General features: G+C 34.0%; 1 protein-coding gene across 2 annotated transcripts; it reads right to left on the minus strand.

Annotated features, from left to right (window-relative positions):
• Nucleotides 1-3: 3 nt before the first annotated feature.
• On the minus strand, nt 4-14,569 carry LOC115982798 (tyrosine-specific transport protein-like). 2 transcript variants are annotated; one of them, XM_031105521.1, is made up of 14 exons: nt 14,167-14,569; nt 13,959-13,999; nt 13,406-13,498; nt 13,251-13,325; nt 11,652-11,701; nt 10,346-10,435; nt 10,138-10,194; nt 5,863-5,932; nt 4,930-4,996; nt 4,773-4,854; nt 1,486-1,636; nt 1,285-1,369; nt 844-972; nt 4-456 (listed from the first exon to the last, which is right to left on the minus strand). In XM_031105521.1, the coding sequence occupies exons 1-14, from the start codon at nt 14,468-14,470 to the stop codon at nt 275-277; spliced, it is 1,476 nt and encodes a 491-aa protein (XP_030961381.1). In that variant the 5' UTR covers nt 14,471-14,569; the 3' UTR covers nt 4-274. The 2 variants fall into 2 exon arrangements, with proteins under 2 accessions (XP_030961381.1, XP_030961379.1); XM_031105519.1 differs by having other exon boundaries at nt 4,773-4,825; nt 4,895-4,996; nt 14,167-14,568.
• Between the last annotated feature and the right edge of the window lie 997 nt (nt 14,570-15,566).

Here is a 15,566-nt window from a genome sequence, read left to right on the forward strand (position 1 = left end):
ATATGAAAAGGGGAAGCTCTTTGGTTACCTGTGCTATATTAATCTCTCCATGTCAAAGTCAGAAATATAAACTCACTATAAAAGACTTCCTTTATGGTAGCAAAATATACAAGACAGGGTGTAGACCAGGCCGAACAATATGGTGCAAGGCTCTCATTTGCTTTTGGAAAAAATAGAAGTGAATGATAATCAAGCTGGACATAACTAACTCTAATTATAGGCTTTTCAAGGCTTCCAATGATCATATCCAACAAAATTATTCTCATTCTTGATACTAGGGGTGCCCAAAGTTCTCAAGTATTTCTGACAAAACAACACATCCTGCCCCTCCAATGATGAGTGAAAGAGTTACCCTTCCTCCTGGAACCAGTTGTGGCAGTTTCATAGATGGGGATGAATTTGAGTACCTTTCTGACCAGGACATTGCTGCAGGGAGAACTCCAAACAGTACCAATACTAACAAAAACATGAAACAGGGAACAGCCCAGCCATATTAGGTAAAATTAAAATTATGCATAAATTAAAAAATTAGAACCCAAATTGAAAATTCCCTTTTATTGGCTTTTTATTATTATTATTTTATTATTTTTGCCTTAATTATTGGGATGGGTGGCCCCTGGACCATTTGAGTCAACTAAACATACAGAAGCAATTACTCAAAAACATAATATCATGGCTTTTTAAAAGTATTGCTATAGTTTAAAAGGGATAATAATCCTGTAGCTATTTTTGCAAGGTGTAAGCCACAGCTCGTACAAGCATCTTCCTACTCAACATTATGTTAAATTAGTAGAAATTTATTATACTGGCCAACAAGAGAAACAATATAAAGCATAGAAGTACCTCCATATGTTCCAGCAAAATCCAAGGCTTTGAAAAATATTTCCGGGTCCAGCAAAGATAGTGCCAGTGGAGGAATCAAAGTCAAGAGATATGGTAGAGGCCGGCTCGCTCCCGTTGGGAGTTTCAGCACTGAACATTCACCAAATTAAAAACAGTAAGATCTTTAAGAAACCAAATATGGATCCTATATTCTATCTTTAACTCAAATAGATAGATAGATAGATAGAAACCAACACGGTCAGTGATAACTCTACCTCTAATGATTTTTTGATTAATGGCAAAGCCAAGAAGTGGCCTCTAATGCCAATGGTTTCATTGTCACTGAATACAGATTCAGTGATGCATAGAGTGAGAGTTCGGAAGCCATATGCCAATAATACATTGCTATCTAGAAATGGACATGATCTTAGTTTAATCAAAAGGGATGTAAAGGGCACTTACAGTCTGCAAGAAAGTCAGCCAGACCCAAAACAAATCCAATATATGATGTAGCAATTGCAAGAAGTGAGAACACTTGAATAATAGGCTGCAGATTATATAAATGAAACCCGAAAAAAGAAAAGGAAAGGATATCATCACTTTGAATTGCACATCATTTTAAATTATGACTTGAAAATTAAAAATGTTTCATGCTTTACTTACCCCAACAACTCCATCGGTAGATTGCAGTTGCTGTAATGGGTCCATGCTATTACCTGAGCCCATGGCATTATTTGTAATGCTTCCCAGAATAACAGCATTCCAGACAAGAAATAAAACAAGCGGTATTGCTGTGCCTAGAACTATGGCAGTCCTGCAAAATAACAAGTTGATGTTAAACATACAAATTTTTTAACAGGCATTTCAAAATAGATAAAACAAACACTATCTAGAGCATAACTCATCAGACAGGAAAGAATTGAGATAAAGTTAAATCTCATTTATAAATGACACCCTCTTCGAATTATGGCTAACTAATAAAAATCATGTGTTAAAAAGCAAATGAGGAAGTCGAGAAAAAAAGAAGAGACTCCAGTTAGTTCCTTACACACTTCACATGTACATATATTGATGGGCATTCTAAATTTCAGATGCAGCATGAGGGTACACATCTGGCTGTCGGATTTATCTGTTTTGCACAGATCTTCCACTTTTGGAGCTTACCCTTGTCAACTTGTGTCTACATGGGTATGGCAAGTTGAAGGGTCTGGGTTACACTTTCCCTGCAAATCAAGACCTATGACCTTTTACTACTGCACTATCACTATGGCAGTGCTCAAGACAATAAGAAAAGTACCTAAGATCTTGTCCCTTTGAAGCAAACAATGTATCAGACAAGTGGGTAAAATATTACAAGATCAGCAAAAAGCTAGTTTGAGGGCAGCATACATTTAAGCTTACTTAGAGCATTACTGTCAAATTTGAAGTTTTCAAGACAGGAATATTTGCGCTCTTCCTTTCCTTGTGTTGACCCTATAGCCAGTCAAGTGGGCTATATATGCATGAGATTCCTTTGCGGGTTTATGTGTTAGGGTGGGACAATTTTTGTGGATTTAATCCGAAATCCAAGTAATACTAGCCCCCAATTTGACCTGGTCCTCAAACATACTTACTCACCAAGCACACACAGAAAGGCTTGCATTGACATATCTGAAGCAGATAATGAAGACATTTGAGAACCGATGGACAGCATTTGATGTGTAATGCATATTCTCTTTGTGTGATGTTTAAAAACAGGGAGAGATGCCAAGGGATCTTAGTCTGATGCTGGTCTCTTTCTATATACCAATGTGTTTTAGCTTCCAGCCAACATTTTAGCCCAATAGTCCTAACCTTTTTCTTACTTGAGAAAAATTATTTTTGTTCCCTACACGGCTACACCAGCCTAAAAGATGGTATTTTCTATTTAAAGGATGTTGCAAGATATTTGGAATTAGATATTTATTTTACATCACCCATCATTTTGAATAATTGTTAAATAAAAAAAATAAATTAAAAAAAAAAAAGAAGAAAAAAGAAGCAAGCTATAGCCTTTGCGCATAAAATAAATGTTTCATTCTTCTTAGGAAATGCTGGTCCAGAAATCTACATTTTGAAGTTAAAACTTGACACAAAGACCCACTGACATATGGATATCTACATTTGCAGGTTTCTGTTTAGCATGCATGAACTGTTGATAAGACAAGCTTAGCCTCTTACTTGAGGATGCCAACAAGAACATTGTGTTTTGATACAAACAAAGTGACTTCCGAAAACCTAGACACAGGGACACAGGTATGCATGCATTTGTGAATTCATTATATTAGCCATATATTTATCCCTGCTTAGAGTGTTTCTTTGCATGCAGAAGATTCATGAACAGGAAAACAGTTATGCACACATTTCTTGACAAGAATGAATTAGACCCTCAAACTTCTGTCCACTAAAAAAATTGTCAGACAAAGGTTGAAATGAGGCCCGTCCTCAAGTGCTTCCATGTCCAATTATCTATAACTAAGTGCCGTACAAATCATAGTTTCAAGTTCATTTATGATAGGATTAGTAAAATTTGAAATTATTTCTTCTCTTCCCTGACATATCCTGATTTAAAACAAACCACTTAATATGCTGAAGTTAGTAAGCCTCTTCCCTGTTAGAGCATCTACCATGGTGGTGCTAAAAAGCTAAATTGCTCTATGATAAAGCTAAAATAAAATCACTGATATTGGATATTTTGTAAAATGAAAAATAAAATAGATAAAAAAGCTTTTGGTGGAGCCAAATAGCCAAAATTATGGCTCCACCAATGTGGATGCTCTTATACATGTATTATAACATTCATCATTTTAGAATGATGTCTGGCAGCTTATGCTCTATGATATTTCAATTTAGTACTGAATTTGAAAATAATCTAGACTTCCTAAGTTTAATAGAGAATTCTCCATCTCTTGAACTAAAAGAGAAATGTGGTGTAGATAATAAAAAAAAAAGAATCCATTCTTCAATCCAAGAATAGTACAAAAAAGACATGGACATTGGGACTACAGTGATTCATTATTGTAATCAGTGGCATAGAAGAATATTGAAGAAAATGTACTAGTCATGAGAAATTCTTTTAAATTAAAATTGACGAGTAACCTTACTAAGTTTATAAGAATATTGAAGAAAATATACTAGTCATGAGAAATTGACACAAGACAACCAGAACAAAACTGAAACAACAATAAAATAAAAGGATATGACCTAGGAGTCAGCACCTAGGTCTTGCTTGGAGTCAGCACCAAGCGAGGAAACCACTAGAAGTCAACACCTAGGGTGGACCTAGAGTCAGCACCAGACTAAAGAAAGACCAAACAGCCATTGTTTTCATTCATCAAAATATCAACTATCTCTCAAGAAGTACAATAGGTTGCTTATAAAGGATTGCTAAACCCTAGTTCTAATTGGCTAGGAAACCCTAATTGCCTTATTACAAAAGTAACTTTGCTTCCCAAATTAAAATACTAATAGCCCAATAAACTACTAGGACCTAAAACAGAAAAATACAATTGACTTGCAAACATAAATAATAATTTTCTTGCATCTCCCGCATCAGAAATTCTTTTAAATTAAAATTAATGAGTAACCTTACTAAGTTTATATGACAAAGTTGTCCTTTTTGCTAAGGTATACAATCTCACTTGTACGTTATTCGATGATTTACTAACGGTGATATCTCCATCATTGCTGTCTTACAATGATTTTTAATATAATTCCATGAAATATAATGATGAGGAGGATTTCTGAGCTAACATGTTAATATTTTAGATACATCATCAGAACAAACCAAATCTACAATTGTTCAAATTGGTACCAAGAAAATGTGTGCTGTATTGTCTTGTTACAATTATAATAAACTCTTTATTTAGAATGTATGACATCAGACTGTTAAATTTAATATCAAGCAAAACGGTGATGACAAGATTTATCACCTTACTTTTGACAGGTTTCCTTCAAGATCCGCACAAATAACAGGTACTACATTCTGAAAAAAATAGATATGAAACGCCAAAACTGCTTCAGTGTTGAATTACTGTAGGTTTGGTGATGTTACCTGGTAAACAAATGAAAGTGTAATTATGGGTATACTCATAGGAACCGCTTTAAAGTTGGCTTTCAGAAGTGCATCCCACTGCAGGTCTCCACTTGCAACAGCCTGACAAAAAAATTTATTTCCTGCTTAGTGAAATATGCACAAAAGTAAACCCACCACCAAAATACATCATTAATGTGTATCTATGCATAGAAACTATGATAGATACACAGAAGAACAAACAAGCAAATGGATGCAAGCAACTACGCAAAAGAGATTTTTTTATGTCCCTTATTCTAACTTTAATATTTTATTATTTTTTTTCTATTCCCCTTTTTCTGTAGAGAAAAAGGGGGGGGTGGCAGAGTGGGTTGGCTAATTTTGATAGCGATATGTACTACCTTAAGCTAATTCCTTACAACACAAGCCAAATTGATAGAAGTTTTAGTTTTCACTAATGCAATTACTAGAGTTTAAAATTGTAAAATTTAAAATAATCTTGCAAATTTTGCAATAACAATATAATTTCATCAGTCTTGCACCCATGCAGAAACCCCTATATTTTTGGTCCTGAAGTTCATGCATGCATATATGCTGATAGATAGATGAGAATGGACGTCTAAATCATCTTCAACATCCTCTAATTCACTGGATCAAGTCATTTTTATTTTTATTTTTTAAATTGATTTGCCCTTTTGGTTGTCCTATGGAATTTGAATGAGAATATCATATTTCGTCAAGGATCTAATAAATAAATTCAAATGAAACTACTTAGGAAAAATTCCAAGTCATCAGAAGAGGGAATTATTCTAAGAATTCATAATATTGCCCTGTTTCAAATTCTTAATGAATAACTGTTAATCTTGAACTGCCCAAATTAAGATATAATTAGTTAAAGCATGATTTTGGAATTGTCTTCTTTGTAAAAACTCCTACATCACAAAAAGGGTGCAGTATCATATAAAAGCATATTATAAAGAGAGAATTACCACAAGAGCTGCAAAAGAAATGATGATTCCAGATACAAGAACTCCATTAATGGCACCAACAAAGCGCTGGCTACAATTGAAGATTTGCTAACAGTCAATTTCAAGCCCCAAAGATAAGAATGTTAAAAGAGATTTAAATTTCCTTACAGGAGCTCTAGTTAATAGGTTCAATTTATTGGTAGTTTAATGATGAGGTTTTAAAATCTTAAAAGATACTATATCAGTCTACCATTGGAGTTACTGCTCTACATCACCAACTAAAGGAATGTTTCTGTTGGACTGAATGATTTATATACATAATAAAAATTTTAGCATGGATGAAAGGTAGTGTTGTGTATAGGAAAAGCGTTTAGGGAATTTTAATTTAGCCTAACACATATGCTTAGAAGTTATACTAATAAACTTAGTTCATTATTACACGTTTACCCTTTACCCTTAGTATGTAAACCTCCTCAGAAAAACCTGAAGCTGGGACATAAATATCATATAATCCTAGCTTGTACATAGTAAATCCATTCTAGTCTTGTACAAGGGTTTAGTAAACAAATCTGCAATTTGACTCCTGTAGAAACATATGGGTAGCAATAACTCTTCCACATTTTTTCAAACAAGATGACAATCCACTTCTATATGCTTAGGCCGCTCATGAAACGTTGGATTCGAAGCAATATGGATCACTTCCTAGCTATCAAAATACATAGTCAAAGAGCCATATCAGCTCAACATGATGTATGAGCCATAGTGTTAGGAATCCAGTGGTTCCTAATAGGGATGGATAGGAATTGTATGGGAATTGATGGAAATTATAGGAAAATTGACTTAATTCGAGGTAGTCATCCTCCATAGAGAAAGAGAGAGAGATTAAGAGAGATAGAGATGCACTAATACAGTAAGAAATTGATTTACTCTTTAATGATGGAAATGTGATTACAAGTAGGTATTTATAGAATCATAAAACTATTCTATTGGCCCACATAGCCTTATCCTAATGGTCCTACTATTCCCCATGTGCATTAATACTTCCAACGTGTTAAATGTGATTAACATGCTTGGAATTGTAACTAACTAACCAACTAATTAACTAAATGCAACATTACAACAATTATTATCTATATAGGGGTTCCTATCATTTCCTTCCCCTTCAAAACACCTTGTCCACAAGGTGTTGCTTGTAATGACACCTTCATGAGGGGAAATCGACCACTAACCCAATACGCCAAAGCATCTTGACTGCTGAATACATCAAATACTTCCAAGCATTTGATTATATTGACGGCAAAACTTCTTTCAACCTTTGCTCTTCGTTCATTAGCCCAAGCATCACAAGAAGCAATTGCATCAATCATATCGAATCTTGTTGCACTCCAGATTGGTCCCAAAACAACTTGATCAAGGGAATGTGCCTTCCTTGATTTGTGTTGGACAGCCTCATTTCCATTACACTCCAAATCATAGTTGAATGGAATTATATACAAATCTTGATAGACATGATAGGCTACAAAACTTGATAGGCTTGATAGGTTTGGCTTTGGAGCAATAAAGAAAGTTGATGATCTCATATTACTTCCAAGAATTGATGATGGAACCCACACTTCGTGTTTTGGCATCACATTATTTGATGATCTCATATCAATTTTAGTTGTTGAAAATCAAGCATCAGATTTGATGGATACTTTGGAAGAGATAAAGAATTGCCCATTGCATACATCTGACACGGCTTCAAGCTTTGTTTGCTCTGCATCAAGAGACTGCGAAGCCTTATGGTTCAAAAGCCCCACCTCATGCTCTTGGCTTAACGAGTGATCAATTTCAAATTCAATTGCACCTTCAATATCCGAGGCAGTTTTTGTTGATTCAATAGCTGGAAACTTGTTGCTTGTACCTTCAAGAAGCTGCAACTCCTCTACCATCATGTTCTCAAGATCCTCTTGCAATCTTGAGAGCTTTTCTTTAATGGCATTTTTTAGATTCAGCCAATGCCTTGACCTTCTCTGAAATATCCTTGACATCTTCTGAAACTTTGTTCACCATTTGCTATATCTCTTTCCAATGTTTTCTTTAGTCACAATTGCTCGTCTCAAGATCGACAGCTCTGATACCACTTGTTAGGAATCTAGTGGTTCCTAATGGGGATAAATAGGAATTGTAGGGGAATTAATGGAAATTGTAGGGAAATTGACTTAATTTGGGGTAGTCACCCACCATAGAGAAAGAGAGAGATTAAGAGAGATAGAGATGCACTAATACACTAAGAAATTAATTTATTCTTCAATGATGGAAATGTGATTACAAGTAGGTATTTATAGAATCATAAAACTTTTATATTGGCCCATATGGCCTTATCCTAATGGTCCTATTATTCCCCATGTGCATTGACAATTCCAACATGTGTTAAATGTGATTAACATGCTTGGAATTGTAACTAACTAACTAACTAAATGCATTCTATACCCAAATGTGGCTTCCTAACACTTAGCATACGTCAAAAGCTTTTCATAAAGTGGCTGATGAGCTGAATCAAAGAGCCAATCTATTACCATGAAAGCTTAGGTAACTGGTTTTGGGGAGGTCAAAGATCACTATCTTGAAGATCCTTTTTTGAAAAGATTGTCCAGTCTTTACAATGTGGATAGTGGGCTGTCTATCCAGTATTCATGTTAAATGGATTGATTTCAAAGGATTGAAGTTGTGTGTTCCTAAATGCTCTTTAAAAGAGAAGTTACTTGTGGAACAACATAATTTGGGTCATTTTGGTAGAGATAAGACCCTAGATCTACTCCAAAGTGACTACTTTTAGCCGTGAATGACCAGGGATGTGGAAAGGCATGTTCAAAGGTGCCATGTGTGTCAAAAGGGGAAGGGAACAGCTACTAATGCTGGATTATATCTGCCTCTACTCATACCAACCAGGCCTTGGACATGCATCAACGTGGATTTTGTGCTTGGTCTTCCACCTACTCAAAGGAAGAATGACATAATCATGGTGGCAGTTGATCGTTTCTCCAAGATGGCTCATTTTGTTTCTTGTCGGAAGACCATGGATGCCTCAAAAATTGCAAATCTCTTCTTCAAAGAGATCTAAAAGTTGCATGGAATTCCTACTTTTGTTGTGTCCAATAGAGATGCCAAGTTCCTTACATACTTTTTGAGAACTTTATAGAGGAAAGTGGGACAATTGAATTCATCCCCAAACCAATGGTCAAACTGAAGTGATCAATAGAAGCCTTGGCAAGCTGCTGAGATGTTTAATTGGTGAGAATCCTAGAAGCTCGGAAAGTATTCTTCACTTGGCTGAGTTTGCCTATAACTCTTCTCTCAACCGAACTATCAATACCTCTCCTTTTGAGGAGGTATATGGTTCCAAGCCTACAAGTGTCACAGATTTGGCTCATTTGTTACTTCCTAAGAAGACAAACAACAAGGCTATAGACATGGCATATTTTATGAAGAGTGTTTTCGCCCAAGTGAAATCCAAGATTGAAGTGTCCAATGCAAAGTACAAATCAGCAGCTGATGTTCATTGAAAGAAGCGTCTCTTCAAGGAAGGAGACCTCGTGTAGGTGGTTTTTACTTTTTAGTCAATAAAGACAATCTGCTAGATCTTAGAAAAGTAGGTCATTGCAAGGTCTTAAGCAGAGTCAATGACAATGCTTACCAACTACCAAGTGCAGCTTTCACTCCACTTCAACATTTCAAATATCTTCAATGTGAAGCACTTACTACCTTACTGTGCAGCTGAGGAAGATTTCTCTGACACTGTCCAAATTTGTGGACAACTTTCTTCTATAGTGGGTAATTTCTAATATAGAAGTATGGACAATTCACAAATCTAAAACCTTCTGTCTTGCCAAGTTGTCTAATTGTTGTTGTTAATTATTAGTTGTTGTTAGCTGCATGCTGTCCATTAGTTGTTTGATAGATGGTCGTTAACTGTTAAGAGGCTATAACTTGGTTAAGCAACCAGGGTATGAGGGTTGCATAACCAAATTACTGGTTATATGAGTGTATAAATATACAAGTCCTAGCCATTTTGTAATCAGTTTTTATTTGTAATAAGAATTTTACTTCTAATACAGAACAGAGATCTGATTTTCTCTTTCTCTGGGCCTGCTACTTTTCTCTAAACTCAAATCTCACTCTTTCTTTGAAATCTAAAATTTAATTTGCGTCAGTTCAATAATAAACCAAGTCTGATTTGAATTAGTTCTTAGGTAAATATCTCAACTTACAGAAGAAATTGATAGACTAAGAGAATGGGAAGAAAGCAAAACTAACCTTCCGAAGTAGCATATGCATCCAAAAATCAATGAAAACAAAGTTGCACTTTCCCATCTGCAACCATAATGCTGCCATCAATACCTAAATAACATACAAAATTTACTTGAACAATAATACATAAAACTGTCACTCAGAGAACCACAGATTTGGAAAGCACAAAAACAAACACAACCTTTAGGAAAGCAGAAATATAGTTTATTCGTACAATGGAATGCCGAGAAAGTTTGTCAAAATATCTGAGGAACGAGCCACATAGGCCACAAGAAGGGCATAATGTATAAAGATGTAAGACCAACTGCAAGACAACAAGAATGACCATAAATTTTGATGAAATAATGCACATGAATTGATTCATCTTTAGACAAATAAAAGGCCACAAGGAAAAAAAGAGCCACTTAAATTAAATAAACGCCTTAAGGAGAAAAGGGAGCTGCTTAAATAATATATATTTCTTGCTAATGTTGATTGACTTTGTCCATTCTTTGCTATTAACAATTAACTGAAGAAAATGAAATTTTAAAGACCATTAATTAAGATCGTTTCAGCATTTTAAGGACATAGTAACATGGCTCAAATAGGTTTGACATTAATTATAATGGCTTAAGTACATTTTGCCACCTATAGTTTGGGGTAAGTTTCAATCCAATTTAGATCTTACATTTCTATTTTAAACAATGAAGTCCCTAAATATTAATATTTTCAACTGTGGCAATCACATTTAATCAAAGATCTAATGTTAATGAAATTGACAAAATCTGATGAATTGGCTCCCTGCAAAACCTTTTTATTGGAAATAGGTGACATGATATCAGTGAAACATCCATAAGTCTGCAATTACCGCAATATAATTCTTGGACTATTTTAGACTTGTGTCACTATTAAGAAGTGAATTTGTCTAAGACCATCTAAAAGACTACAGGTCTCATCTAGTGTACCACTGCATACTTGAGGTAGATCCTCTTCATCCAGAAACTTATAAAAAAAAAAAAGGGAATCCATAACCATCAGGAGCTTGATGCTGTTGGTGGTGTCATAATACCATTATTTGTTAAGTTCCTCCAGATTTCCATGGATGTCCCATGCAGGTATACATTCCAACAGAAATTGTAAAATTTATAAATTATCTAAAAGTTGTTAAATGTTGACTAGTTTGCAGTTGCTAATTTATTATCCCGGAAATGCACCATTTTTTTTGGAAACTTGATCAGTATCTCAAAATTTTCTTGTCAACCTGAAGCCTATTTTGCATGATCAAGCTTTTGTGGAAAAGCAAAATCAATAGTATAATCGTAGCAAGATTTCATGAAGATAATAATATAAAGAACATGTAAAACTTTAAAAAATCACTGATACAAAGCTAGAATAAGAGTAGCTGATCAACAAAATTACATGGCTTTTAAATTCCTGTCTTTTGTCTCAGTTTTTTGCACATTGGCTTACAAAAATTAGCCACACGCACATGCACACACTCACACATGAATTAAAATTTTAAAGGACGTATATAAGCCTACCAAGCAATTTGAACTCCTGCTGTCCCCAGAGTTCTCATGGCCATTGATACCTGAAATCGCTCACAGGGTGAATAAACTACATTGGCTTTTTAAATTGATACAGTGATAATTTGTTCATGGCAATGGACAAACCAAAACTGCAATGTATGTATGTATTTGTGTGTGTGTGTGTATATATATATACATATATAATTAGAATTTCAAACCTACACCATCATATATTGAACACATAATATTTCATAAAGAGAAAATACAGTCAAAACTTTGTTATTTATAAAAAAAATACGGTTAAAACTTCTGCCAGCTATCTGGAACTGGAATACAAGACAATAAAAAGAAGGGCAGGTGCACACTGCACACATTGCCAGAAGCCTATACTCCCCATTTAAAGAAATAAAAATTATATATCAGGAGAAACCATTAGACAGCATTTGTTAAAAGCAACCCAACTCGCACTGCAAAGATAGTACAGAAAGAAGTTGGAAAAATTACCAGTAATTTTTTCGGCAAGTCTAACCCCAACTATTAAGACTTTTTACAGAAGACATATAACGCTTTATTCTCCTTCTAGTATTGCAACTTATTAGCACTATGACTTGCATAAATGAAACTCAATTGCAATGGCATTTTCAATCACACTATATGATATGGGTTTTCACTCCTGAATTAGTAGACTCATCACAAGGTGACAAATCAATCCTAAACATATAACCTTGCTTTCCATCTGACCACATAGTGTGACTGTTGCATGATGCAGAAGAAAGCAAACAAACCCCAGACCATCTAACATTGACCAACAGCTCCAAAAACCAAAACTTGCATACGGAGTAGATGGTGACCTGAGTCAGCTATGCCGACTAGGCACAATCACATGTTCACCTATTCTTATACATGAAATACACATAACCTTCCTTTTTTTATTTTTTGAAAAGGACTTTTTTTTGTTACATGCCCAAATAAGTATACACCACAATTTTGTCAAAAATAATATTTTAGTCTTGTAATCATGTTGCACACATCATATTTGCAAATTAATCATTCACAACCATTCTGCGAGAAATGCTAGAAGGAAACAAAGAATATAAATGATAGGTTGATATTCCACACTGAATTAAGTTATACAAACTAACCTATCAAAAAAAAAAAAAAAAAGTTATACAAACTAAGAAATCCATGCAGTAAAACTACCAGAATTTCATGGGAGCTGTAAAATGAAAATTTTCCAATATCAAATTTAGTGAACTTAATGTGCTTAAATAGTAAGGAGATGAATTCCTTTCACATTCAAAGGCATGAACTCCAATCCGTCTTTTGAACAAATAAACCATCAGATGCAGTCTCAATACAGTATCCAGCTTTGAAAGTTACGACTCACGTAATATGTACCACATAACACTATTTTTACACATAATCCATTCATAAGAACTTATCCTCATCAGATAGGAATAGAGGTGCACAGGTTAGCTACAAGTCACTAAATTTATGTGTATGCATGCATCCTTTTATTTTTTATTTTTTTCCCCATTTAGGAAGGGGAACATATAAATATAAAAGTATGGGAACTGATTGCAAGTTATGTTAAATAGAAATATAACTTACTAATGATACACCACCAGAACCCAGCTCACGCATAGTGTTGACATTTACTTCAGCAACAAGCAGCCCCGTCATAACCTGGAGTGACTTAAATTTCTCACAAACTTCCATATTTCATGAGTTCTAACACACACACACACAAATCCTAAGAGAATTACCATAAAAGCCCAACAAAGGATGCATGTAACTGCAGAGGCTAGAAATCCAGATTCTTGTGTCACAGCAGGGATTGCAAGGATTCCCGCACCCACCTAATATGTGTTAATTAATAGCATTGAAGATAATTATGGTCAAATTAAACCAATATGTTGTTTGAATTAGTAGAAATCAAGCTAAAACAATGATTAAAAGTATAAGTGTTAAGAAAAAAATCATGAAAAGAATAATTAAATTTAAGAGAGAGTTTCATTTAAATTCTGTAGGCTTTATTTGAAAGCTTATTTCAAAGAACCAATCTACAGGCTATAATCTTTGAGAGCAATAAGTACATTTAGTCCTTAAAAGTTTATCTAGTTTTCTGATTTCATCCCTTCAGTTCAAAAGTAGCAAATGTTGATCCAATTTTATTCTTACAAGTTACACCATACCAAATGTTGATGTGTCATATATCCTTAGGCACGTTATACGCTGCCTATGAAAATCTAACATAGTTTAAGTGCAATATATATATATATATATATATATAACTTTTGTGGTTAAAAAGGTGCTTACCGTGGTACCCGCAACCAGGAAAATTGCACTAGTTAGACTTCCTGGAAATACAAGGAAAAATGAATAAATAAAATAAAAATGAGTGAACTTAAACTCAACAAGCAAGAGAAAATGTGAGTGTAACAAAACAAAAGCAGAGAGGAATAATAATAATAACAATATAATAGTGGTGTGCATTGAAATTTTGTAACATTAATAGAAAAGAAACCAGGTTCTCTCTTCAATGTAGCTTGGTTGAGGTTGGAGAAGAGGCGCTCAAACTTAAATTCTTCATTCTCTTCTTGTTGGGTGGTGGACTCGGACTCGGTTTGCTTCTGCTTCTGGGAGAAGCATTTGTGATTGTGATGTGTTGTTCTTGACCTGCCAGTGCCAGTGCCAGACAATTGGAATTGAAGTTGAGAGGAATAATGATTATAGCGGTGTTGGTGAGTGTGCAGCTGCAACCATTGTTTTCTTGGCAGCAGAAAGTTTGGAAACTTGATACTACTAGCAGTAGCACAATACACTGCCATTTTACGTGTTTCTCACTCTGTCAGGACCTTTCTCTGGCTTTTGAGAAACTGAATAAACAGAACAACTATTCTATGTTTGAGATTTGAGATAGAAGTATGGTTTCCTTGTTTCCACAAAGATAATGTGGACCACAATAATTAACAGTGATATATTAGTTGAAACAAAACAGTTGTGTTATGTAAGCGCACGAGCCAAATGTCATTTATTAAATAGAAACGCTAAGTATTGTTAGAAAAATGTTGTCCACGATATTTTCACAATAAATCATAAATAATATGTTGTTACGAGTTGTTATTAGTGGGAAAAAAAAAGTAATTTCATTAGTAAGTTTAAATTAGAAATAATAACAACTTATTACTTATGATTTGTTATGAAAGTATTGTGAAAATATTGTGGATATAATACTTCTCTGTTTATTATACATAACTAGCTGCGAACCCGCGCATTGCGCGTGATAATTATTTTTATGGCGGTTTTATTAATTTTTTTTTTTTACAATTTAAACTAACCTAATAATTAGTAATGTATTTCGTAATTATATTTTTATTTATTATAGGAACAATCATAAATGTAATATAGGAACAATCCAAAAGACCAAAAAAATGTAAACTAAAAAAAATTAATAAAACTTAGCAATGATTAATTGAACCAATATTAGGATAAAATTTTGTTTTTGATAATCTATTAAGGTTATTTTCTTTGTAGAAATTATAATTTCGGCTACCCAAAACATATTATCAAATAAATAATTATTAGCAAAATCTAAGAATTAAATTTCTATATATGCATTGTTATAAAATAATAATAATAAAAATAAAATTGCAAAAGTTAAAATTTGTTACCTATCCAATTATTTTCATTTGCCCACCTCTTATTTATTTAGTTCTACTATCAAACCCAACCCAAAACTTTTTCAGTTCAGCTTTAGGGTTTTGTGTGAGCCTTTTCAACTTAAAACAAAAAACAAAAAAAAAACAAAAAATGTTGAAGCCTTTCAAGCTTTAGGGTTTTTTTTTTCCAATTTTCTTATAATTTTTTTTAAATTTATTTTTTTTAATATTTACACTTCTTCAACTTTTCTCTCTCCCCTTACCA

Source organism: Quercus lobata, chromosome 1, assembly GCF_001633185.2.
Source record: "Quercus lobata isolate SW786 chromosome 1, ValleyOak3.0 Primary Assembly, whole genome shotgun sequence".
NCBI classification, from domain to species: Eukaryota; Viridiplantae; Streptophyta; class Magnoliopsida; order Fagales; family Fagaceae; genus Quercus; species Quercus lobata.

What these genes read in the sequence shown, in the direction of transcription:
- LOC115982798 (XM_031105519.1), bottom strand. Translation starts at nt 14,470, where the DNA reads ATGGCAGTGTATTGTGCTACTGCTAGTAGTATCAAGTTTCCAAACTTT. An exon ending in GTTCTGGTGGTGTATCATTA is followed by an intron (nt 11,702 to 13,250) that starts GTAAGTTATATT and finishes GAGCGATTTCAG; the next exon opens with GTATCAATGGCCATGAGAAC. An exon ending in CACTTTCATTTGTTTACCAG is followed by an intron (nt 4,826 to 4,894) that starts GTAACATCACCA and finishes TATTTTTTTCAG; the next exon opens with AATGTAGTACCTGTTATTTG.